The sequence below is a fragment of the Amia ocellicauda genome, chromosome 9, assembly GCF_036373705.1.
Source record: "Amia ocellicauda isolate fAmiCal2 chromosome 9, fAmiCal2.hap1, whole genome shotgun sequence".
Lineage (NCBI taxonomy): Eukaryota > Metazoa > Chordata > Actinopteri > Amiiformes > Amiidae > Amia > Amia ocellicauda.
In genome coordinates, this window is record NC_089858.1 from 3,115,766 (window position 1) to 3,142,132 (window position 26,367).

Genomic DNA, 26,367 nt, shown 5'->3' on the forward strand with positions numbered 1-26,367 from the left:
TTCTACTTCCCCAGGTGAAGCAACATTTATTTTCTCTACACAGCGCTCGTCAGTCAGTAAAAAGGCAATCATATTTATGCATAGTGAATTGGGATTTACAAATGCCGCGTTACAGGGAGGGTTTGGGAAAACAGCAGTAGGGAAAAGACCAGGAAAATGAATAAACCTGCACTTCTAAATGCTAACTACGGGTCGACTTGGCACTCCATATTTCACAGCGAAGGGTGAAATGTCATAAAGCTAATTAAACGAACAGAAACGCTGGGCGCACAGAACAATTCAGTCTGGAGTGAAGTCTCTGTGGCCGAGAGGAAAAGCTAGTGTTTTAGACGGTCCATTGGACGGAACAATATTAACACTCAAACACACACACACTCACACTCACACACACACACACACACATACACACTCACACACTCTCACACACAGACACACACACACACTCTCACACACTCAAACACACACACACACACACACTCTCACACACAGACACACACACTCTCACATACACTCTCACACACACACACACACACACACACACACACACACACACTCTCACACACAGACACACACTCAAACACACACACACACACTCTCACACACACACACACATACACACTCACACACACACTCAAACACACACACACTCTCACACACACACACTTGTTTCTTGCCTGTGTTTAAATCTGGTAACTGTCTCTGGACGTTCAGGATTAGAAGGTTACAGAAGTTATCCGTGAACTTGTCATTTAAAAAAAAAAATTGGGGATTTACTAGAAACGCCAAGCAGATGCCATATCTGCAAAACTGCGACAACCAAACAACTCTTGCGAGTGATAATTACTCCTGGCTTATTTTAGCAATTAAAAATCCTGCCACTCCATAAATACATTATTTATTTTGGCAGTCTGTGGCTACTGCTCTTCAATTATCATTCCCGCCGGCTCGTTAACACAAACACTTAAGCGAGAAAATAATAAAGAAAGAAAAAGACAGACAAACAAAAACACGTACATATTTTTTTAACTACTAGTTGGTGACAACCGAGTGCACGCACGATACACGCACAGAGTAGTCGTCATTATAAAAAAAAATGTTTGTCAAAAACTTAATTAATCACTGTCGTGGCCTTCGCAGCGGCAGCCCGCTGATAAAACTCCACCATGGGCAAAAAACATGCGTTGAACGACGCCCAGCGCCGCGGCGAGCGGGAGGCCAGCACCGTGCGGGTCTCGGTACAGCGGCACGGGGGGAGACGGGCCGCTGATGGACGCCTAGTCCTGTCTGGAGTATAAATCAACTCCACGCCGTCTGCATCCTGAGCTTCACGTATAAGACGATGGGTGAGAGTGCATTTACTGCATGAGGTTGACAGAGGTGACAAGAGCGTCTGGGAACCGAGGGCGCCCGGCCACCGCAGCCACCAGATCCCCGGGCTGCGTTCAACTCTCCAGCACCGATCAGTGCCCCGCCCTCGTTACTGCATCCGCTTCTTGGCTTTCTGGTGGCCCGCTTTCTTGCGCTTCTTGGCCTTCCTGAGGACCTCCCCCTCCTGACCGCTGGCGTACTCCGAGCGCAGCAGCCCGGCCTCCCGCTGTTTGCTGCTCAGCTTCCTGGGGGGTCTGGAAGGAAGGTCACGAATATATTAGTTTGGGGTGAAGCACGGGAAACCAAACCGATTCGCCTCTGCCCACCACACTCAATGGGCACATCTGGGGGCAACAGGTGTTTATCACGGATGGAGGGCTTCCAGTATGGGGAGAGGGGGCATGACTATTAACGGTCACATGACATTTCTGATGGTGTGGATCCGTCGGCCGAGACTTTGTTTAGATAAATACACACACGCATCCCCCCCACACACACACACTGGGCTGAAGACATGAGGCGAGACGCTGCCGGACCCGGGGAGGCGAGAGGGACACTGTGACTCCGACCCCCGTGATCGTTTTCCCAGTGAAACACAGAGTGTTAACAGGATCAACAGCAGATTCTACACAGGGCAGGAAAGGGTAATTCTCACAGCAAGATGACTGCATGGGGGGGGGAGAGAGAGAGAGACAGAGAGAGAGAGCGAAGAACAAATGAAGATGAAAGGCGATCGCGAGAGACTCCCACCCCCCCCCCCCGGCCAGCCAGCCAGCCAGCCAGCAGTAACAGAGCCGTGTCCCCCCCAGCAGGGGACAATGTACAACAGGCAGCCTTCAGATGAGGGAGCGTTTATCTAATCAATAACTCCTGGCTGTGGGGTCGGATGGGGGGGCTGTCTCTGAGTCCCCGGGGACACGAGCACAGACAACACGGCCCGGGCAGTGGGAGGGGGAGGAGGAGGAGGAAGAGGGAGGTACTGTAGCCAGGCCGAGGGGAGGGTCCTGCCTGCCTCGGCTCTCTGCTCCACTGCAGCCCCTGCTGGCCGCCTGAGGGACCCCCCCCCCATGCAGCTGGACCTGATTGACACCCCCTCACACAGACTTGTGAAATGCTTGTGTAGGGAAACCACAGGCAGGACTAGAGGAAAAGATTAAATATATATGTATAGATAAGTAAATAAAAAATAAAGCATGACAGTACGTATGCATTTCCATTATTTATTGATCATTGTTCTATAGTTAATGGCTGGCCAAGGCCGAGCTCTGCCAAGCAGGAAGGAGTCCAATCAAGGAGCAAGGCCTGATGCATAAGGCATGCACAGATCTCTCTGCGGTTCTGGAGGCCCTGATCTCGGAGGCCGGCGCGGGGGGAGCGCAGGGGTTCCGGAGGCGGGGGGGGGCAGGCTGGCGGCTCGCTCTGTAATTACCTCATTAGCAGGTGTTGGCCGGGACGCCCACAGCGGGGGGCCTCGGCTACAGACACCTGTAATGAAGTCTCACCTGACCAGGGATGAAAGACACGGCTGAACAGGGAGGCCTCTGTGACAAGGCCGCCCCCCCCCTCCAGCCACTTACACTACCGCACAACACAGCCTCCTCCGGCCGCCGGGGACCGTCAGCCTGACTCTACACAACAACAAGGGGTTTGATCACTGCGGAGTACAGGGAGGCAAACATCTGGAACATCTTGATAGCTTGGACTCTGCCCTGCCAGTCGCAGCCTGATTTTAAGATGAAGACATTGGTTCACGGAGTTGGTCGGTTCCCTCAGACAAGTCCTTGGGGACGTGGCCATTGTCCTGCCTGATGGACTCAGTTCAAGGTCTTTTTCAGCCGGACAAATTGCCGATTATTAGTGTTAAGAAAAGAGAGGGCAGAAAAAAGATAAAGCAAACCAACGAGTTAATAGACGACGCCAGACAGGGTTCAAGCTGCACTGACAAGCTGAGCTGGGGGGGTCAAGCAGTCACTATTTGGTCCCGAGCTTGCCAGGTGATTAGGCTGCCCACACTGCCCACTCCTCGACCCTGGACAGCAGCCATTAGTCGAGGTTGGCACCGAGGGGGCGGCACCGCAGCTCTCCCGAGGGAGTCACCGCGTCCAGAGGAGGGGAGATGGAGGGGAAAGATGGCGGCATGACACGGACACAGAGAGAGAGCTGAAGCCACATCCCTTCTCTCTGCAAGCCTTGAAAATGGAATATGGGCCGACACGGTCTCCTCGAGAGCAGACTCGCCTTCGTCGAAGACAGAAACAGATCTCTCCTTCAATCTGCGATCTGTAATAATGTGCATTTATCATTCCAGCGGTGACACGTGAATCGCTCTTTACACAAGGCTGCCAGGAAGGGGATTTTCATATTGGTTCTCTGATGAGAGCGGAGATTTATATAACTGAAGCGATGGGAACGCACACAGCACCTCTACATTTGTTAAGGGGGGGTTACTGAAGCTTGTTAACAGCGGCAAATGAAAGAGAAACCCGGTGGGCTTGACTAGGAGTTAGGGCCGATGCCGGGAGAGGCATCACACGGTTATCAATAAGTTGCCGGCGCTCGGCTGAGCAGTGTTACCACTTTGCGTGTGAAGTTCCCATAACTCACCGTGACACCGCCTCGCAGCGTCTGTTTCAACGCCGTTTAAATATTCGTTCTCTCCCCCTCTGGAGCGGGAGCTTGCTGCAGTGCGTCTGTGACATCCGCCGCCTCTGCCTTCAGACGGGATCACAAATGCCAGTTCGTCACAAAGCCGGCTGCGAACTCCGGCGTGCCACTCGATAAAGACCTTGCTGACAAAACCAAAGTGCGGATGCCATTTCTCACATCAAACCCGGCGCGGTTCCCCCTGACACCACCTGTGAGTTACAGCACATACAAGCACGCCGCCAGACAGCGGAACGAGCCGGGCGATGCTGCCGGCGTGTAAACCCTGCGCGCCTGCCTCTCCCGTGCTTTGCCACATTAAAGGCCGACCCGTCTGTCTCGTCACAAACACGACATTCAAAAACAATCATTTTAAGAGGTGAAGTAACACACCTCCAGCACCAAGACACTAGATGACATTTATTTTAGCACTGCAATGGCAGTTTTTAACCCCAGCTGTGCCAAGACACTCCCTCCCCCCCACAAACAAAACGCCCTGCGCACTGGTTAATTAGCGAGAGACGTCTGTCCCGGCTCCCCTGCCATGCCCTGGCGTCCCGAGGGACCGTGCGGCTGACCCACGCGCCTGGCTGCACGCTGTGAGGCCCGGGCAACAGATAATGACGGCCAGGACGCGGCTTGCAAGGCTGACCCCCGGGGGGCAAGCCGGATGACCGCTAACCACCACGGGCTGGAGAGGAAGGCCGGCCCAGCTCGTTACCACGGCCAGCACAGCCCAGGCGGTTGAGGCTGGGGACAGTTGTACTCAGAGCGACAGGCGATCTGGGAGTTTGGCAGGTGGGAGAGACGCATTACTGCCACTTCAGAAAGTCCAGGTGACGTGACCAGCTAGCGGGGGCCTTTATTCTCAAATTCTAGAATGAAATGCCTCGGGAAATCATACGAACACATAAATAAATCGAGCAGAGGAAGGTCTTTGCTTCGTTTCTTGCGAGTCACGTGTCCTTAAGAGCCAGTGGAGACGCACACCACACGCGAGATACACGGAGGAGATTTGGTCCGAGATTCAGACTGAAGAGCCGGCTTTTTAAAGGAACGAACCTCATCCCGCCCGCCTGACCCACTTCCGTCTCAGCCAACGAGCCCCGATTCTAATCTGACACTGCGGCACAAACCTCAGTGCCGGCGGAGAAAATGTTTTGTTCAGAGCAACTGTCAGAAGTTTTTCTGAACAAGTCTCTGTCAGATTCAAATAATATAAAAAGGGAAAACGAAGAGCAAATTACACCAGTAGCTCATTAGAAGAAAAAGAAGCGTCTCCTCCCCAGGCCTTTAAACCCGAGAGTCTGGGTTTTGGAGATGGGGGTGACTATTCTGCAGAACCTGGACCACGTCCCGATTTGCTACAGAAGAATCTCACTCACACACACAGATTTCGCTCCATGTGCCAAGCGGGAGGAGACAGAGTGCTGCGCTGCCAAAGGCTGAGCATTAGCATGCCTACAGGGGGGTCTCCGACTGGACCGGCTCTTTGATCTGGGACGAAGGTGGGGTCTCTGCCTGCCTCTGGCTGCCAACAGTGTGCCCTTACCTACCCCCCCATCACACCAGCACACCCCCACTCCAGACATCAGTCGCGCAGAATCCAAGAGTCAGGATCCGATCTCACAGAGACGAGTGTGGAGCCGGGGTCTGAGAAATGGGGACACAGACGCAGACAGAGGCGGCGCGATTCCATGACTCGTGTCTTTTCTGCTCTAGCGGGCCACAATGCCGGTTTATTCACCCTGTGGTAGAGGACGCCGCATCGCTTGTGGCTCGTTCTGCACCACGTATCTCAGAGACGAGCTACATTACACCCCTGCTTCCCTACATTGAAGGCTTTTATCTGCGATCTCTGAAAATAAACCAAACCAACCCCCAAAAACATCCAGGAAAAGGTGGGAGGAAGATACCAGGAGACGGAGAGTGTGCGTGTGGGGGGGGGGGCGGGATGACTTACATGTGCAGATGACAACACGCGATTAGGCCGGTGAAAAGACGCACTGACAGATTACTGACAGAGACACGGAGAGTAGAGGGAGGACGCGGTGACGGCGGATCGGCAGAGGAGTGATACGGGAAACAAAACAGGGGGATGAACTAGGAGAAGGGGGGATGAGATGGGCCGAGAGATACCGGGCATCCCTATACATTATACAGTGTACGGCAGGCGGCACACAAAGCGCCAGCCGGCCAGCAATTACGCCGGCTCAATGGCGGGGCTAACCTGAGGAGCCGGGCGGACGCGGGGGCTCTGAATGGCAGTGGGAGAGCGGCTTCTATGCGGCGCCCGTGGACATTCAGGGAGGAACAAAGCTGTGGAAGCGAGAGGGGCTCTCCGGTGACCGTGCAGCTGTCAGGCACATCTCTCTCTCACCGCCTCTCGGGTTTCAGCCCTGCCGTCTCCCCGCCTCGCCGGCAGCTGCACACTGGGAAAGGCCAGGCCCCCAAGCGCCGGCCCAGGGGGCTCTCCACTCCCTGTTTCACACAGCACTTTGCTTCTCTTGTGTTCTTACTGCGTTGTATACATCGCCCCTCCACCCCCACGGCTCTCACCTCTTGTCCTTCGCCTTGGTGCCGGTCTTGCTGGCATGGCCCCTTCCCAGCCCGGTGCCCAGGCCCTGAGGGGCGTCCCTCAGGCCGAAGCTCTTGGCGGTGTGGCCCAGGTGCAGGGTGCGGATGTGGAAGATGTGCTTGAGGCTGGAGGGGTAGGTGGTGTAGGAGCGTAGGAAGGACTGCAGAGCTGAGCGGAGACAAGACAAGAACACGGCTCAATGGCCTGCAGGACACACACAGACAGAGACACAGACAGACAGAGAGAGAGAGAGAGAGAGAGAGAGAGAGAGAGAGACAGATAGAGACACAGATAGAGAGACAGTCACAGACAGAGAAAGAGACGGAGAGACAGACACAGAGAAAGACAGACAGACAGACAGACAGACAGAGAAAGAGAGACAGAGAAAGACCGACAGAAAGAGAAAGAGACAGAGACAGACAGAGACAGAGGGACAGACAGACACTTTCAAAAACAGTAAAAACAAATTGCTCTTTTCAGGGTTGCAGTGAATGCTTTAAACGGCAAAGCTAGCCAATGCAAGTATGTGTGTGTGGGGGGGGATAAAATAAAAAAAAATTAACAAACTTAATTAAAAAATATATATATGCACACCCAAATTTTGGAGAACTAGCCAAGTGGAGTTTGAAAAAGTGGAGCAATCAGCTTTAGAAGGCCATCCTTGTATTGAGCCGGTCTCTCTGCAATATGAATAATGTATCCTGTAACTCCCCCTCTCTGTGGAGATCTGAGTGATCGCAGCATCATAAAATATGGAATATTGGTCGAACAGTCGCAAAAAACTGGGGCCTCACAGCGACACAGGACAACAGGAAGACTTGAGCAGCAGCTCGCTGAGGCCACAGGTCAATGCCAGTTGTGTAGCTGCTCCTCAAGTACATTCACACACAGTGTGTGGCTCGGTTCTGATAATTCTCTCTCGTCTAGGTTCATCTGAGCTCTCGCTCCTCGATCTCCAGTCATCTTTGTTAACCGGGAGCCAAAAGGTTGACTGACATCCACGTTTCCGTCAAAAAATAAATAAATAAAACCAGACTCGTTGTTTTTCATATGAAATTCACTCCCCTGGCTTCCTGGTCAATAATTGCTTGATATATCCATCTCCACTTTGCTATTTACTCGGTTTTGGCAGAGACCCGGGCTCCGTTTCCCCGGGCCGCGAGAGCGCGAGCGATTCCTCATGCAGAGACGAGTCGTTAAAAGTGAGGAGGCTAATATCTGTTTGATCAAAGTTTATGTGAAATTTCCCCGAGAGCACCGAGCGAGCGGGCGTTTATGAACTGCAATAAAAAGAGTCATTTTTGCAGGCGGACCCGGTGCGGCGGCGGGGGATTTGGCTAAGCCTGTGTTTGCCGGGAAAAGAGCTCGTTCGTTTCTGATCGATGATCTGCATGTGAGGGGAGATGACTCCGCTGTAAACCCCCCCCGACCGAAACACAGCTTTAAAGCAGAGTGACAGACATTACAGAGACGGGGGTCCGTCAGAGAAGGCTTTGGTAGGCTTGGCAGTGAGAGTAGCCCCTCCGTTTCTTGGGCACTGAACCGAGAACAAGAATAAACTGTCTCTAAAGGTAAGTGGTGGTGCCTGTATGAAAATAAGTCTTCTTAGGCAATCAATTACTACCCACGCTGTGTTGAAGCGTCACTCACATTAAGAGCACTGCCGTGAGGAGCTCGATATCAGCCGAGCGGGATGGCTCTGAACGCTCCTAAAGAGGCTGCAGAGATCGCTGCTCATTTTGCACTGAGCGGCTCATTAGTGCCCTGGCTAACTAACAGGGGCCAGGAGATTAAACACGGCTTTCGGAATTTTAAAAGAAGCAGTTCATTAATTTTTGCTCTCAGATTAAAACAATAATGCAGAAATTATAATAAGAATGAAATGGAATGAGGAGATCAGGTCGGGCAGGAGGGCCGTATCTCTGAACTCCTTCCCAAGAAACTGGGACTTGAAAAGAGGGGGTTTGTCAACAGACACGACTGGGGGCTGCAGAGCAGCTCAGTAGTGTTCGTTCTCTCTCTCTCTCTCTATCAGCTTGTGTCTTCAGTGTGACAGGGGCGCTGTGGTCCTGACCTGGCTCTGCGGGGGGGCACAGTACTGACCTCTCTTGGCCGTCTGGACGCTCTCCGCACTGGCATGAACCACGTTCTCAAACTCGGCCTGCAGCACCGTGGCCCGCTCCCGCAACTCTTGCTGCGCAGCCCCGGGAGACTTCTGCAAACACACGACACAGACATTGATAAAAAAATAAAATAATCAATATATATTTATTTATACACAAAGCAAAAACAAAACAAAGACCGCTACACACACACGCACACACACGTATACACACACACAAGACTAAATTATTGAGGCAGTCTCAAACACGAATAATAAAGCAGGTTCTTAAGATTTTAATAAGAATAAAATGAAACAGTAACCACCAAGGGGCCAGCTGGGTTAATCCCTTCAATATTACTGAAAATAAAGAGGAAGAGAGAGAGAGAGAGAGAGAGAGAGAGAGAGAGGGGGGGGGCTTGGAGAGCAAGCTTCCTCTTGCAGAAAAGGCCATTTGGAGCCAGAACAGTTACAGCCTGCATTGCCTGCACTTCGAGGTGCCAAGAACGAAAGGGAAGATGCTTTTCTCTGGCCCTCGCCTGCCCCACCCGTCACAGGGCTGTCGAAGGGGCGTTTTACTGCCCAGGGGTAATGGTGGCGAGTCCACACGTCTGTCAGCGCGCGGCGTTAGAGCTGCGCTGCTGTACTGGACCGATGAGCGACACTTCCTAGTGAGCAGGAAGGATCTGATCGTAGGTGAGGTGCCTCCTGGGTAATCTGGCCAGCAGATCTCCAGGAGAATCTGGCTTTCATCTCACACACTGGTCACAGAAGCAGGGACTTGTGTAATTTACAGATGGCAGGAAAACATGCCTCCCTTCTCAACTACTGCCTTTTAGCTCAAGAAAATACTGTCCATCACATCAGCTGGTAGGGTTGTAAAAACGGTAGAGATTCACATATCAGAACGAGAAACCGCGTCTGTGTCGCGTTACTGTCAGCGATGCAGCGTCCATTTCTGATTGATCTGTCTGCGTGTGGCCTCTTACCTTCTCCATTTTACATACAAATGAGTCTGAGACATTGCTGTGATACCGGTGCTGATTAACTGTTTGTGCACTGGACAACCGGGAACAGCGTTTTCATTTACAATGCATTTACGTCTGTGTTTACTAGTTTGTGCTCAAATTCTGCAGAGCTCAAACTAATCACACCGGTGCAAAAATAATAAGAATTCATATTGATAGATACAATTAATAGTGTAAAACTGTTACAAACTGTTTTCTCCCAGAGTTTAACCTCACTATTTTATTTTAAGGTTTCAAGAACAAGCCTCGCTTCGCATTTCAATTATTTCCATGCGTACGTGAAAAAATATATATATTAAAAATCTTAGCATGACTGATTTTCGATCTTTTCTTTCTTTCTTTTTTTAATATGAACGCAAAATGAATTCTGAACGCTGGCTGCCCTTTCTCCCTCGGGTGCATCGGAAGAGCTGCGGCTTTAATATCGCAACGGTTTCCCTTTAAAGCGCCCGGGAAAAAAATAAAATAAATGCGGAAAAAAAGGTTTAAAATGAAGGAGAACGCATTAGGTCTGTCAATGCGTGATTGAAAAGGCTGACTAAGACCAAACATAATAATGTCATATATATTTATATATAGTGATCTCCCCCCTTCTAAAAAGCTCAGAAATCCCAGTTGAGTGCTAAACAAACAGAGACCGACAGACCCGTCCTGGAGAGATATTGTACACACTTCATCTCTCCTCGCCCCCCCCAACCAGACCACATCCGCTATAATATTACGCGAGCAAGGAATTAAGAGAGACTCCCAGCGCGGGTTCGAAAAGGAAATTAAAGGAGGATTAAGGCTGGGTGACAGTTTCCTTGGCTCCGTGTATTGTTCTCACCCCCACTGCTGAGGAAGGGGAGGGTTGCGACAGAGGGGCGGTGACCACAAATCCGTATTCAGGGACCCCCCCCCCGCGCTCTCCCTCTGGCACCTGCTAGACCAGCGCCCGGTCTGCAAACCGGGGAGGGCTGGCCTGTGGTCATCTTTTCAAACCGCCCCCTCAGGAGAGGCCGACGTGAAAGCAGGCTGGCAGGTCTCGGCCTGGTTCTGCTTTGTTTGTGACGCACACCTTGCGGAGAGAGACCCCCTCTGTGCAGCGCGGGGTGCGAGGGCGGGATACGGGGGCCGCAAGAGACGGGAGAGGAATTTAAAAGATTCTGATCAGAACATAAGACAGTGTCCAGTGGAGAGGAGGCCATTCGCCCCATCATGCTCGTATGGTGTCCATTAATAACTAAGTGATCAAGGATCCTATCCAGTCTGTTTTTGAATGATCCCAAATTGTCTCTTCAGCCACATCGCTGGGGAGTTTGTTCAGATTGTGACGCCTCTCTGTGTGAAGAAGTGTCTGGCTTCTGATGGCCGGCTGTTGTAATTTTCTTCATTTTTAATTTAACGTGCATTGATTTTGTTTACAATGCAGTGAAATGCCACTCACTTCATATTCATTGCTATACTTGAATAATATTTTTAATAAGACACCTGCATGTTGCTGAGATCCAAGCAGGTGTGAGCTCAGTGTAGGGCTTCTTGGCACGGCCGGTTGTTATTATTATTATTATTATTAAGTCATTTAGCAGACGCCCTTATGCAAGTAATTTTACAAAACATACACCAAACACACACTAAATCCAGCCACACACTGCAGACACACAATGCATCACTATGAAACATTGGCATCGCAGCCTTTTTAAACCACGAGATGATATATTCTGACAGGAGTGTGGCGTCCACCTGCTTCCTCAAGAGCGTCGATGTGATGTCATCACACGCCACCACCCATCGCCACGGTAACCCACCCGGCTCCCTGGTTCGTCAGAATGGCAGCCGCGCTGTGAACCCCCCCCCCAGGATCAGCGAGTCCCACTCGTCTGTCAGGCTGTGTGACAGTCATCCAATCGTCTCGTGGCACAAATCCTCCAATAGGAAACTTCTAATAAAGGCCCGTTTCCACTCAAATGATCATCATCATATCATTGTTTTTACTTTAATCACAGTTGCTTAAACAAGGTGATATTTTCATACCCCGAGTAAATATCCAAGACATTTATAAAAGCCAGTGATCAGAGCAGATGTCCTGTAAGTAAGTGACGTGATAAGACACTTCCACTCTACACAGAGGTCACGTGCGCCTAATCAGGACATGTTTCTACACAGATGTGTCCGCTCTCGAAAGTCTTTCCATGAATCATATACATGCACATGCAACGTAACAGATGCGATTTTTAAAACACCTTTCTTTTTATCGAGTGATTGACATTGCGGTTGTGATCGCCGATTCAGATGGCCCGACCCAGTTTGGCGTCTCTCACCTTATCGTACTTCCCCCTGCCTTTGAACCTGTGCTCCAGCGCCAGGGCAGTCAGGATGTCTTCCACCTTCGTCTCGGACATGCTGAAAGACACAAGACACGGGAGTGACAGCTGGTCTCTGACCTGCTCCGTGACCTGCTCTCAACAGACCGCAGCGGTGGGCCTTCACTGCGATGTGGTACCAGGACAGAGCCGGCCGTTAGAGGACGACGAAACAACAAAAATCAATCTTCTCTTACTGTTAATTCATTGGAAGTGGGGTTTTGTCAGGGAAAAACAAAGGAAAAGATGAGTTAAGGACTGTGCCATCAGAAAGTCAGAAAGTATTCGACACATATATCAAACACATTGTGTCGAGAGAAAGACACCAGAGGTTTAAATGGAAGTTAAGGTGAGGAACAACATTTAAAGCATTCCCACTTCCACAGCGCTCAGATGTGTGAGCCACAGATGTCGTCCCGGTTGTCCCCTAACAAAGCGAATTTAAAAACGCCAGCCGCTCACAGACACCCGCAGCAGCGAGGCGGCAGGGCAGGGCAGGGCGCGTGGGGGGTGCGGGGCCTTGCCCTCTCTCGGGGGGCTCCCTGTCTCTCTTCAACTGGAGCGATGGCGGCGTTATCAATTATACAGAGCACAGTCGCGTAACGCCTCCCGGCTCTGGTGCTAAATTAAGTTGTCAGCGCTGTCTCTATGATTTCCCCTTCATAAAGGCAGACGGCAATTTAGCGTGACGGCGCTCGCTGCTGCTCCGCGATGGCTGCCTCTCCGAATATCCCCTGTAATTTATCAGCTCTCGTTGATGTGCTCACTGGCACACCGAGCGTCTTGGAATGGAGGCAAGGCAGGATTCACCTTCCAAAACACGCACAGAGGACTAGCAGTTCAGCGGACTTTGAACGGGGTCTCTGAACCCCCTCCGCCCCCGGGCCGGGACAGAGGGGCCCGCGCTCCGCCGGAGCACGAGTGGCACCCGGGGTCGACCCGCCCCAGCTGCCCAGGGAGAGAGGGGGCCAGAGCGGGGCGTGTACGAGTGATGAGAGCCCCGATCGGCTGCCACCGCATCGCAGGACGGCGGAGCGCTCGCCTCGACGGGCCCCAGCTGGACTGGCAGAATCACTGAAGGGCGAACGCAACATTAGCGGACCTGCTGAAGAGCTTCCGCACAGTGGTTGAAGGAAGATTTGTGCACTCCAGTGTTTCTTGATCACAATGTGGGGATGAGCACACAGCCCCGGGTACATAACTGAGCACTCGGGGCAGAGGGCCTGCTGGGAAACTCCCTAGGTGCTCCTGAGGGGCTTCCAGACTCACTACACCGCCTCCACTGTGAACTAAAGTATTGCGGACCATAGTAGGAAAGTATTTATTTACATTTCCTGCCGTCGTCGATGACTCGAGTTTATGCAGGAGTCTCCCACAGAGGCTGGTGGGAAATGCATTCCTTCAGGTTTTTGAAGCAACTGGGGACAGACACAGCGACTGCGGCTCGGATTAGGGGTTTAAAATCGGTAAATCGATGAATAAATAAACACCAGCCCAACAGATTTCCAAAACCAGTTGTGTGTACAACAGTCGAGGTACGCTGCCGCCTAAAGCTTTGTGACCAAGTTATAATAAATCATTTATCTCCAGTCAGCAGACGCCGTCCTGAATACGTCAGGAAACTGGGAACTGACAGCGTGTAACAGGCATGGCTTTAACACGGCTGGAGCCCACTGTCGTAACCTCTTGTGAGGGGGATCAGCCATTACCGAACCCATAGGGGATGCTTAAGCAGACAAAAAAATAAAAGCGGGATAATGATTCATCCAAACTGAAACTTCCTGTCGCACAGCGCGTGCGAGTCTCCTCCGTGCCGAGGGCCCCAGACGCACACCGCGGCACGCCTGCGTGATTGAGTGCTGCACGCACTCGCACAATTGTGCCGTCCTGATATTTACAAGAGACGGCTGAAAACCTGCCAGCTTGGGCCACAACACAGAGGAAGACTCACGGGTCTTCCAGCTTGATCGTGGAAGCCGGTTGCCAGGAATCCGGCTTTTTATTTGTTTGTTTTCGAGCGCCGAGTGGGGATGCTGTGCTGGCACGCGCCCCGCGGCAGCGCCGAGAGACTCGAGCGTGGACTTAACACTTCACTGCTACCCCAGCTCAGTGCCTGGCGGAGATCTTCAGCTGATACCCTGAAGAGCGGTGTCAAAAGCCCTGTTAAGTCACACACACCACAGGGCTCCAACAGTTAAAACAAAAACTGCTCCGAAGTTCTGCTTAGGTAAACACGATCCTACTGGTGAGAAACAGGACTGTGTGTGCTGGTTAATTCGCCTGGTTACCCTCAGACTCTCCGAATTAGATCGTATTACGAAAGCAAAGAGAAGTAATTCTTCTTCCAAAACCCTCAAACATGGCTAAAAGGGTTGTGTTGACAAATTCAGCAATTGTGGTGCTAAGACTGCACTTTGTCGTTGTCAAAGGCAGAACAGACTGAGGTCACAGGCCAACATGGAAAGATCATGTGCAGAAAAGATGTTAAGTCACAGAACAATATTAGCAGTAGGGTTTGTATCTCAAATCGTCAGGAAGTCAGACTCCGCGAGCCGCGGCGGGCGTGTCTTCCTGGAGGCGTGGCAAGGGATGCGCTGCTCACCTGATGTTGTGATCGGCCAGCACGTCGAGGTAGGGGGTCTCCGAGGGGGTGAGGAACAGCAGGCTGCTGCCACGGGCGCCGATGCGAGCGGTGCGGCCCACGCGGTGAACGTACTCTGCCGGAGAGGCAGGGGGGTTGTACTGCACAACGACGACAACATACATGACATTCACAATGCAGTTCCTCCGCATTCACATTACTTATTTCATATTGACGATTTATTGTTATTTTCATAATCCACTACTACAATCATTTGAGCCAGATTCGTAATTAGTCATGTGAGGGTTGACGACTTTTTCATAAAAAAAACAAATGCTGCAACTAATGTCTATTATTCTTGGATAAACACCCCAAAATATTCTTGTGACACTTCCCCACTTTGTTGTGTTCTTCTCATTAGTAAAAACAGGTGTCAACGTGAAAGTTTCATGAATATGGCCCAGTGGGGGGGTAGAGGGATTGGTCTGTTTGACTCCATGACAAGAGGCTTCTGGGTAAAATACTTAATTCCAAGTCAATCTTTGATCAGTAAAAGCTCCTTTAAGAGGTCACGGTGTCATGGGCTGGGAGGATGACTGAACTGTAACTGTGACTTCAACGCGGATATCAATATAATGACGGCACTGGAGCCGCAGGGTAGGGCTGAGACCAACACGGTCGCCTTGCCATCGTTGACCTGAGTGAAACCTCTTTTCAGGCTCCCAGACAGAGAGAGGAAATGACAGAGAAGTGACCCACCTGCACTATCCAGGTCACCTGAGGGAGGTCCAGCCCGCGAGCCGCCACGTCCTTCAGAAGACAAAGACAAAACCACAGGACAGTGAGACACATCGGGGCGGGGACACGACCACTGACCGAACGCCCCACTGTGCATGCAATCCCCCTTCAAAGGGCAGTGGGAACACACCACTGAGGACTCCGGTATTAGAAAAGACAGAGAGAAAGGAATAATAAAAATAGAAAAAGCACACACAGCATTTGTTTCAGCCCTGCACACTACTATTTCAATCACACAAACGCTAAAAAATAGACATTTGATGTAAAATTTTCAAATCTACTGGTACAGGAAGAAAGAAATCCCCCCCCTAAGAAAAAAAAAAACAGGAAAGAGTTTTGCGATCCATCAAAGTTTGAAACGGCTAATCTCTTCCCTATATAAATAGCTCCTGCTGGAGTCTGTAGCTGCAGCATGGAGATCTAACCCTTCTGTCCCTGAAGCTACAGCCAGAATAAGCTGTGCCTCGGATTGGCACGGTAGGCAGCCTGGGGTCTGGCGCAGTGCTGGCCGCGAGTACAGATGGAGGGCAGAGCCGGGCAATGCCAGCCTGTCAGTCGGATTAAAACGACTCATTTATTCACTGAAGAATCTCGCAAAGCGACTGAACCGAGGAGGGGGCCCCTAACCGCTCCCCCCACCCTCCCTGCTCCGATCATCCCGGGCTGCCAAAAGTAATTACCGCGGTGTGCGGAAGGCGGCCGGCGGGGCGGCACCCCCCAGTGGCCGGGCGACAGATTGCAGATCGGAATCGGCGGCGGAGGTGGCGAGGGCGGAAGGCGATTGGCTCGGGGCGCCAGGAAGCGGGACCTGCCGGGGGGGCGGAGGGAATGACAAGGACTGGCTGCGCGACCTTTTGCTATCAGGTGAATTACTTAAAGAGGCGTCCGATTCGGGTTTTAAGATTATTCTTGGCACCGACCGGCCTCTGCAGTGGGCGGCTTTACACAGATGCCAAGGAGGGGATGGGCCGGGGTCGATGAACTGGCTATGACCCCTCTCTGCCCTGCTGCATTCGCTGAGGGTCCGGGGGTGGTGTGAGGGGCTGGATGTGGCGCCCAGGACAGGAACCGCATTAAAGCACCGCCAGGAGCGCCGCTGTTGGTACCACACACGGCACGCGGACTGCTACACTGAACTGGAGGGCAGCTTTAAAGGAGTCGTCACTTTAGCAAATCAAAAATCCTCGGCCTCGAAACGTCTCTCCTCCACTTAAACAAACTCCACTGCTCTTTCCTCCGGCTAAGAGATTACCAGTTAAGCCTGCCGGCTGCCACACTGCTGAGCGTGGACAGGGGCTGCACATATTCACCTCTGCAGAATCCTAAATGTCACTGTGTTATGTCATCGGTGCCCAGCGATGGATTTCGTACCTCTTTGTGGAGATCGCTGGGCCTTTTCACGGTGATCCAGCAAAGGGGAAACGCACCGATGCCCCACGACACTAGACCGACACTGAGACACAGTGGCAACAGCCAGTAGAGCTTCAGGGCTGAGAGCTGTTAATTAAACAATTAGCCGACCGGTAGAAGTGAGTGTGGGCACCCAGGGCCTGGTGTTTAAGCACAGAGGAGGGTCTTTTCTAGCAGCTCTGCCATAACTCTCCACATCGCTAACTAACAACATAGAACAAAGCTTTTGAACAAATGGGGAGGGAAGAGAAAAAGATGGAGATGAAGGCTGGATCTGCGATGTGATGCCCGTTTACCCTCTCCTCTCTCCCAGTCCCCCCAGGGCAGGGTGGGCACACGAGGGGTTAAATCCTGGTGCCCGGTGAGAGAGCTGCCCTAGGCCTTTTAAGCCTGGCTCCGTGTCACAGCCGGGGGAAGGGGGGGGATGGGGCTTGGAAGGGTTTTATCGGGTCTAATTACTCCCGATAGCTGTAATTTACAGGTTGGCAGCGGGGGGAAATCGGCAAGATTCACACTTTTGCAGGTCAGCATCTGTCACCATTACGCGGCGAACGCCACCGCGGGCAGGAGAGCGGTAAACAACAAACCGTGTGTGACAGATTATCAGCGCGAGCTAAAGGACCTTCCACTGACAGATCATTCCTCTCACTCCTTGAGTTTGTTTCGCGGCAGCTGTCACCAATAAAATGGAAGGGGGGGGCTTTGTTTCATTTACAGAAGGAGAGAGAGAGAGAGAGAGAGAGAGAGAGAGAGAGAGAGCAGGGGAGTGACCTGCTTACCAGTCTGGAGCCTTTTTAAAGAAAGGAACAGATAAACAAACAGGATCTGGGGTCTTACCAGTTAACAAAAGGTTTATTCTCCTCTCACTATATGAAATTGCTGCGTTTGTTTCCCCCTCAGTACAAATTGCCGGCCCTGTTCTTTTTTGTTATTTTCAATGAAATATTCATGCCTTCCGTGTATGCAGCGCAAATCGAGCATGACCCGGCGCTGATGTTACTGAACTCACTCGCCTGCGGTAATTTAATAAAACCGGGCAGCGCTAATGAAGACTACAGGTGAAAGGAATGTCCGTACGGGAACGGCGGCAGGAAAGACCGCACAGAAAACCCACCACTGCTGCGCTCTCAGACCCGGGTCCCTGCCCGAGCCCAGTTTTCCACTTCAACACTGCCCTCCCTGCCCACCGGCGCCCGGGGGGAAAGTTGGCGCCAGCGAGCAGTACCTTTCCGACCCACTGCATCCCATCGCCTCCACTCCGCTCTGCCGCTCCGTTCGGCATCCGATGGATTCTGGCACCGCCGTCCTCGCTGACCTACAACAAACCCAACACCCTCTTCTGGTGTGTGCCCTTTTCGGTTTGTGATTCACTTACCGTGCAGAGAAGGATGCCGGACTTGGTCTGGGAAAACTTCTGGAACACCTCGGTTCTCTCCTGCGGGGGAAAGGATGACAGTTTTCAGCAAAGGGAACTGGGAACTCACTTCCTCGTTTAGGTAGTTACAGGTTATTATTACTATGTTCGTTATGATGATAATCGGTGTGTAATTTGGCTTTGCTAGTGTACACAAGACAGAGGCGTTTAACAGATGTCAACAGACGCCTCTGCGCAAAGAACCAAAACATACAATCACTTGGTCAATTTGAAAACTCAAACGTTCCTTAATCTCAGATTCTTGTTTCCTGTTCAGAGGTAATTCAGAAGGATGTGCTGCAGTATCTTGATTTCCACAACATGTATAACCAAGCAAGTCAAAATTGCAAAACAATAATCTTGGGCTGGCAAGAGAGGGGAAGAAAAGCGACGACAGTAGTCCAGACTCAGTGGAAACGGCCAAAACCGAGAGAGAGGACAGCAGATACAGCTGTGCTCTTCTTGCGGTCGCCCGGTGATCGAAGCAGACACTTGGGGCGGCTGCATGTGTCTTCACATTATCAAAGACATCCATAAAGCGCTCTCCCCTGGACGCCAGGCTTGGTCTGGACGCGTCTTATGCAATACATACAGAGGAAGTGGCAGATTGGTGTGCCAGGCTCCCAGAAGTGCCATATGGGCGCCCCGGTTCACTTCCAATAGTGCTCTGAATGCGGGGACAGTGAGGCAAGGCGTCCGCGTGGGGCCTGGGCAGCACGCCTGTCCCCTGCCACTGCCACGGGGCACGCCCTGCCCTCCGACAGCTGGTGGGAGAGGGACGCAAGATGGCTTTTATAGCTCCAGCCACCGGTACCTGGCCACTCGGGCTGGGCACCAGACGCGCCACACTGATGGGGGCTACAGCGCACGACACCCTGGAGCTGCGTGTCCCAGATGGGGGGGGTGCTGTTCCAGAGGCAGGTGTGCGAGCCTGGGGGGGCAGTGCCCAGCCTCGCGGACAGAACTGAGGACGGGGGATGTAACAGTGAGGCGGGGGGTCGGGGGTGCAGCCTGCTGTTCAAAAGTCAGGCCAGAGAGGCATGGACAACCACTGAGAGACAATACCGGCTCTCACCTCCTGCTCCATGTTGCCGTGCAGTCTCATGAGGGCCAGCTTCGCTCCCGGGCCCCCCGGACCCCCGGACAGCACCGAGTTGAAGAGAGACAGCAGGAACTCCACGGCCTCGCAGCTGGACACGAACACGATCATCTTGTGGGTCTCCTCCAACTAGGACAGCACGGGCAGAAGACACAAGCAGTCTGACAAGGGCAGGAGCTGATTTTCTATTTCATCTTTTTAATTCAGGTTATTGCTATTACTGACGCTTCAAACTGTTCTCATGCAGAGTCTGAAAATGTTACTGCTGCTCTCTGAGGGGTATTTTAAAACAACACGCCCGTGTCTTCTATAGCTCTTAGCTCCCGTCTCTTTAGTTATCCTTTTGCCTCAACACATCTCACACAACTGCAGCAGTAATCAGTCACACATCATTACTATGCTTATGGTTTAAAGCCTCGCAAAGGGAAAATGAAACCATCGTATACGCATCAGCGGCCACTCCTCCCACCTTGCTCTTGCCCAGGATGAAGGCGGCCAGGCAGACGAGGCGCAGCTTGCTGGGTACGATCACCACGTGCTGCTGCAGCTTCTCCGGCACCGCGAAGCTCTCCGACATGCCCAGGGACGAGGGGTCAGAGGTCACAGCCCCCTCAGTCTGCCCGCTGGAGGCGGCCTCAGACACCTGCACACTGACCGGCTCCTTCAGTGTGATGCCAGCCAGCCTGGAAACACCTGACTCCCCAAAACACACACAGATTAGCTCAGGACCAAGACAACAGGCAATAATCTTAATGACCGTGTGTCCGGTCCAAGCTAAAACACATCCCTCTCCCCGAAATTGGGTCAGGACAGCGAGCAAACGAGTTTATAGCGAGGCAATCCCGGAGCTGCGAGGCGGGCGTTTTCAGTTTCCCCTTCCGGGCTATCGCTGAACCCTGAGCCAGCGTAGCGGGACGGTCATTGGACCTGACACCACAGTCAGCAGAGGAGGACGCCGGGCCCTGGCGACAGGAACACCTGTCAAGTGTGCCTGTACTGCTGACAGCACAAACCGCGCGCCTCACACCGGCCCTCGGCAGTCAGTAATCACTCCTAATCCCACACGGACCCGCCTGGAGCTGAGCCAGCGCCGCGGGGGGAGCACCGTGCCGGAGTCAGGCAGTCCCACCGTGGGGCCGGGGACAGACATGATTCATGCACGTTTCTCTCAAACAGCTTTGGGAATAGAAATAAAAAATACTGCTTCAGACCGGTTTAAGCCTGTTCCTTTCCCAGATCATGTGATCCACAGCCACGTGACTTAAGTGTTATCGTTTTGAATGGTCAGAACATGAACATTTGGGGAAAAGGGTGCGTGTTCTTATAAACAGGTGTCGTTGGTGCGGTGAGAGAGGAATCGGCAGCCCACTCCCATGATGCCTTGCCTTCCGTAAGCGTGGCCGACAGCAGGACGGTCTGTCTGTGGGAAGCAGCGGCATTGAGGGCGTTCAGGATCACAGTCAGGTCTCTCTCGAAGCCCAGGTCCAGAGTCCTGTACAGGGGCCACAAAGATCGACACACTGAGCATGTTCTGAATTTCGTACATTGGCCCGACCCGGTTCTTTGCCAATAAAAAGATGCAGACATCACCCCCAGAGTGAAGAACAGTGCGTTCCCTCCGCAAAACACATGCAAGAAAGGGAACCGATCACATTGAGAAACCTCGAGGGTCTGACGGACCAGGGCTCTACGGACACAACAGGTTTCTCTAACAGGTCCAATCGGGATACAGAGGCGAAGGAGGGCCCGTGACGTAACAGCAATAGACTTTAAAAGACGGGAAGCACGTGATCAGAGGAGGGAGGAAGGGAAAGCAGGGCGTACCGGTCCGCCTCATCCAGGATGAGCCAGTGGACGTCGGAGAAGCTGATGCTCTGGGTGTTGTTGATGTGGTCGACCAGGCGGCCCGGCGTGGAGATCAGGATGTTGATGCCTTTTCTCAACCTGAGGATGACACAATACCCTGAGCACCTTCACACAGCCACAGTACCGAGCTCGGCGGTCACCCGTCCCCCCCGAGATGATTACCAGCACACATAACAAACATAAACAACAAATGCGAATCATTTAACGCATTTTGCACGGTGACCGGTGTCTTTTATGGCCAATTGTGTTTGCGTTCCAACACAGGACTGTGCTTCGTGAGGTTTTAACATGAGATCAAGCCATGTGTTGATCCCTGTCTCACCTGGCTTTCTCCGATTTGCGTTTCTCACCCCCCATCAGGACTCCAGGTACGATCCAGGTGAAGGGCTGAGTGAGCAGAGACACGAGCGAGAGAGAAAGAGAGAGAGAGAGAGAGAGAGAGAGGGGGTTAGTACAGCACACACTGTACTGTGAGGTGCTTCAGAGACAGTGGTCTGCCACAAGGGGCGAGGGGCGAGGAATGGTCTTGCTTGGCCTACATCAGTTATATTTCTCAAAAAGGATTGTTTATCATTCCGTTTTCTTGTTTTTTAAGCAGTAGGATGCTTCTCGAACTCAGTTAGTGGCCACAAGACCTCACACACAAGAACCGATCAGTTACGTCCCAGAGAGGCCACGAGGACAGGCCCAAAAGCCTGCTGACCTCGTTCTGAACCAGATTTCGGGCCTCAGCAAACAGTGCTGGAGTAAATGGCTGGCAGAATATATCCTAATGATCCCATTTTGATCAGTCTCACCTTCAGCAGTTTCTGGATGATCTGGAAGCTCTGCTGTGCCAGCTGTGGAGAACGGGAAGAGGGGAGAGACAGGGCAGGCGATGAGAGACACGGTCAAGAGGCTGGAGAACAGAGTGAAAACCTACCTCCACTAAACTTCAGTCATAAGTCACTCTGTCCTCCAGCAAACAGGACGAGCGTTTCAATTTATGCTTTAAACCCCAACACTGAACGCACAGAGCGAAACAGTGCTACCAACCCACTCCAGGACTCGTGTGCGGGAGGGGAATGTTTAATTGTGATTACTGTACCTCTCTGGTGGGCACCACGATGACAGCCCTCGGCCCGTCGCTGCGCTGCGAACGAGAGCACAGAGAGAATCCGTCAAAAGGCCAGGGAGAACCGTGTCACACATTTTTTTAATTCAAATATTCATGCGCTACATGTATCATTAAGAATGCACTGAGCTAGCAGGTCGACATTTTTCTAAATTAAATGAGAGATCAGAGGTGGGACACCGGACCGAAGCGCCAGCCAGCGCCGCGTTTGAATTCCCCCCGAATGCGTCCGTAAGCGCTCCTCGCTAATCCGCAAATAAACCACGCTGTGTCACAACAACAACAACAACAAAACGTTTCCCGATCTGTCTTCATCTGCCGTAACGTATCCCAAAAGGACGGGCACCAGACACAGCGCCGCGGACGGCTTGATCAACAGTGGACTTGACAGCTGTCACGGTTTTCACAGAATTTCTTCTGGGGATTCACCAGTGAGGTGGAGACAGCAGATCTGTCAGCATTTTATTATAACAGCGCAGTAATCTAACCTCCCTGGGTATTTAGTTTTATTTAGTGATGCACTGTAACTATTTATAAAAACTTACAATGACAGGGCTGAATGAATAATTTAGACGTTTTAAAAGCATTGTTTTCATGCCTCCTGTCCAGTGATCGGCTCCCAAGTCTCCGGTTACCAGCGCAGCACTGACACCGCCTGTCAATTTAATCAATTTAAGGCAGAGGAAACGCAGCGCCGGCGTTCTTTGGGCTTTTTCTTGCATTTAATCACAGCACTGTCCTAGTCGACTGGGTATGTGTGTGTTTGCGTATGCACCAATGATAGTGTATTCCAGTGATCTGGGATGAAGGGGTAGGCCAATAAATAATAATAATCCTCCTGAAAATTCCCCGGCTTGTCTGTCTGTCCTGCTGTCCGACGCATTGCTGTGCGGTTTAACACTTGTGTGTGAATCATTCTTTTCTGTGACGGTCTTCCTATAGTCTTGCGCTCAGTAACATCCCAAAGCACGGATAATCGTACAACAAGAGTTTGATCAACAGTAAATACAACAAACAAAGCCTAGGCCAAGGAAGCTCACACAAAGGGAATCAACTCTCCTAACTCACCGTGATTTTGGGTTGTGCCGCCTGCAGGGACTGAACCAGAGGGATACCATACGCCAGGGTTTTACCTACAGAGCCACACACACAACAGTGGATTGATCATTCAGTGTCAAGCGCATTTCATGTCCAGATCACAAGCTGTTAAGACACACAGTAGCGATTTTAGGCTTTCTGTGTTTGCCCAAGTTCACATTCCTCACTGGGACTGATCAGAGAGGCGCCCACGCTGATATCCCACTAAAGCGGGGGGGCGCCAGTCTCACCTGAGCCGGTCTGGGAGCGAATCACGGCGTCCCTGCCGGCCAGCAGTGCGGGAATGGCGAGTCGCTGGACACTGCAAACATACAAGGAAGAGAACGCAAACAAAAAAAGTGAAAAACACGTGAGGGGAAATAATAACTGTTGTCTGACTGACTACTGTGTAGGCCGGGAATGTCTATATTTTTATGAGACAGTGTGAGAGTGTGCGGTGTCTGTGGGATGTGGCGTCACAGTGGGATGCTCTCACATGAGGCTCCATACCTGGTCATGCTGGACACCTGGAGAACGTTGTTGAGAGTGGAGACCTGAGACAAGAGCACAGAGACAGGATGGCGGTCAGGACAAGGGGACAGGGGGACGGAGATGCTCAGCTCAGGAACCAGTTTCCATGCTGGGCCGAGTATCCTCCCCACAGTGAATGAATTACAGTCAGACTATTCGCTCTGTCGGGACTTTCTGCACAAGACACTCTAATGACTCGTGGCAGGCCTGGTCACTTCTCACAGCGGTGAGAAATAAACACATTCTTCAGTGCAGAATTGGTTGAGCCAGTACTGACCAGGTGGGGGTGAAGCTCCAGAGCGCTGAACGAATCGCTGGTGAACACCTTCTCCTTCAGCTGGACCACCACAGGCCTGCAAACAAGACAGAGGGAGGGAGGGAGGGAGAGAGATCTTTAGAAAACAGACTGGAACAATCCCTAGAATCTCATTCAAACGTGTGCAGAGAGAACCTCCAAAAAAGCTCCCACTCCCTTCCCTTGTCTCTATAAATCCTGTCAGGTTTATCCAGCTGATTTTAAACGCTACCAGGCCACCGCCCTGAGCAGTAACTTGGGATTTGGTGCTACTTGGGTTACAGCGCAGACCTCACACCCCCATTGGCCTACCTGTTGATGTCGGGGATGTCGGGGTTGTTTCTGAAGAGAGAGGAGGTCTTGACGAAAGGCCTGTCCTCTGGGGCTCTGTCCTCCGAGCTGGTCTTGGGACGGGGTTGTGGGGTCCCGGCGGTCTTCTTCGTGGAGACCTTAACCACCTTCCTTGGGCCCTGGGGTTTCTCGCCCTGGGGTTTCTCACGCCGGGGAGGGGTGCCGGCCTGGGGTTTGGAGGGCGGCTCAGTGGGAGGAGGCGCACTGACTTTGCGCTTGAAGGGCGCCGGGCCTTCTCCTCCATTCTGCGCCTGGCGTTTTTGGGCTTTTCGGTTTTTCTGGAGGAGGAGAACAGATCTGTTAGGTTGCCTGGTTGGTGGGTGTTCACACAGGCGTGACTTTTTACAGGGATACAAAAGAAGATGCAGCAGGTGTGGCGCTCCTCTGGACGCTCGTGGGATGTGTAGTGAACATAAAAGCAGTGTATTTCATATTGTCACGTCTGTCTATGCAAATTCACTTGTCTGTTCACTCAAAAGCCCAGCTTATATAGGAGTCAGCAGCTTGTAAAACTCTGAAATGCATCAAACTGCTGTGCTATAGGAGTAAATAATGTTTCTGCAGAGAATAATAATATTACACCACCCTGACAGCCAGGATAAACCAACCACAACACCTATATAGGGGAACCAAATGGGACACGGTATAGGTTTGTGTGCAGTGACATGGTGTAAATAAACGTGTGGATGTAAACAAAGCCCGGGCTGTCCTATTGCACACAGTGAGTTAATGACACAGAGACTCCAGCTCTGTTTTGCTCCTCGCTGTGAAACAGGGTAATAAATCTTGTCCACACACACAAGTGCTGAATCCACACTATTAAAAACGCAGTGACAGGAGGATAGGCCTACTTTACCCATTTATCAGAGAGCTTAAATTTCTTCTTTGCAGCGGTAAAGCCTTGGGGTCCGGCGTCGGCACTGATGTTTAACAGTAATCCATCGTCTGCCATCTCTGTGAACATGAGCGCAGGTCTCTGTGTTACAACTGGTCATTAGCAGCGAGTAAGATGCACAGGGACAAACTGAACATGTGCACTATGCATTGCGTTAAACATAATAGCGTGTTAAGTGTTGTCATCTTATTTCAGCCACTTCAATCACGTTTAAAATCACAATCTTGACGAAGACCATAACCACACGATTTGCATTGTTACACTAACTGGCATTTATGACAGAAAGAAATGCTGTCGAGAAGTGTGCATTAGCCCGAGTTTAATACATTGATCACCGGACAGAAAGCAAGCAACAGTTAAACGGTAGAAAGCCAAAATAAAACATAACTTTATATCACGTTTTGGAGTATTAAAGCGGCTCATTTATGCTGGTCTGAACTGAGTTTGTATCTTATAGGGAAAGCCTGTACACTGTATGTAAATGCGTCTCTACTGTACCTCAGTCCTCAAACACGTGTGTACAACTACTGCTGGAGTTCTCGATAAGGACCACACAGGTGTCCAGCGCTGCACCCCGGGGTTTAAACTTTAAAGTCAGTCACTGCTGCATGCATGTTTTCTTCAATTTTATGTTATTTCGGCTTTAATGTTATTGAATTGTTTTGGAATAACAATATATGGCATAGGTTGCGAATTCATATATTCGCTGATGAAACAACAGATAAACAACAGCTGACAGTTATTACATTGATTTTTGAAGTAATTCTTAAGTGCTGCAAATACATTTAACTTAAGTTCTGTTGTCGTTTTAAAATTAGATTATATATATATATATATATATATATATATATAGAGAAACCACAAACTCAGTAACGC

General features: G+C 51.4%; 1 protein-coding gene across 2 annotated transcripts; it reads right to left on the reverse strand.

Moving 5' to 3' along the window:
- On the reverse strand, positions 1–26,149 carry ddx31 (DEAD (Asp-Glu-Ala-Asp) box polypeptide 31). 2 transcript variants are annotated; one of them, XM_066712651.1, is made up of 21 exons: positions 25,990–26,149; positions 25,453–25,572; positions 24,558–24,874; positions 24,228–24,303; positions 23,930–23,973; positions 23,671–23,741; positions 23,411–23,475; positions 22,316–22,360; positions 22,026–22,067; positions 21,551–21,615; positions 21,187–21,306; positions 20,748–20,854; positions 19,832–20,055; positions 19,339–19,491; positions 18,225–18,284; positions 15,401–15,451; positions 14,663–14,802; positions 12,019–12,100; positions 8,693–8,804; positions 6,571–6,757; positions 1–1,622 (listed from the first exon to the last, which is right to left on the reverse strand). In XM_066712651.1, the coding sequence occupies exons 2-21, from the start codon at positions 25,558–25,560 to the stop codon at positions 1,478–1,480; spliced, it is 2,214 nt and encodes a 737-aa protein (XP_066568748.1). In that variant the 5' UTR covers positions 25,561–25,572; positions 25,990–26,149; the 3' UTR covers positions 1–1,477. The 2 variants fall into 2 exon arrangements, with proteins under 2 accessions (XP_066568748.1, XP_066568749.1); XM_066712652.1 differs by having other exon boundaries at positions 25,453–25,550; positions 25,990–26,146.
- Between the last annotated feature and the right edge of the window lie 218 nt (positions 26,150–26,367).

Coding starts and splice junctions, on each gene's coding strand:
- ddx31 (XM_066712651.1), bottom strand. CDS start 25,560: ATGTTCACAGAGATGGCAGACGATGGATTACTGTTAAACATCAGTGCC. Junction 24,875..25,452: donor TTAAGCTCTCTGATAAATGG/GTAAAGTAGGCC, acceptor CTCCTCCTCCAG/AAAAACCGAAAAGCCCAAAA. Junction 14,803..15,400: donor AGGTGACCTGGATAGTGCAG/GTGGGTCACTTC, acceptor GTCGTTGTGCAG/TACAACCCCCCTGCCTCTCC.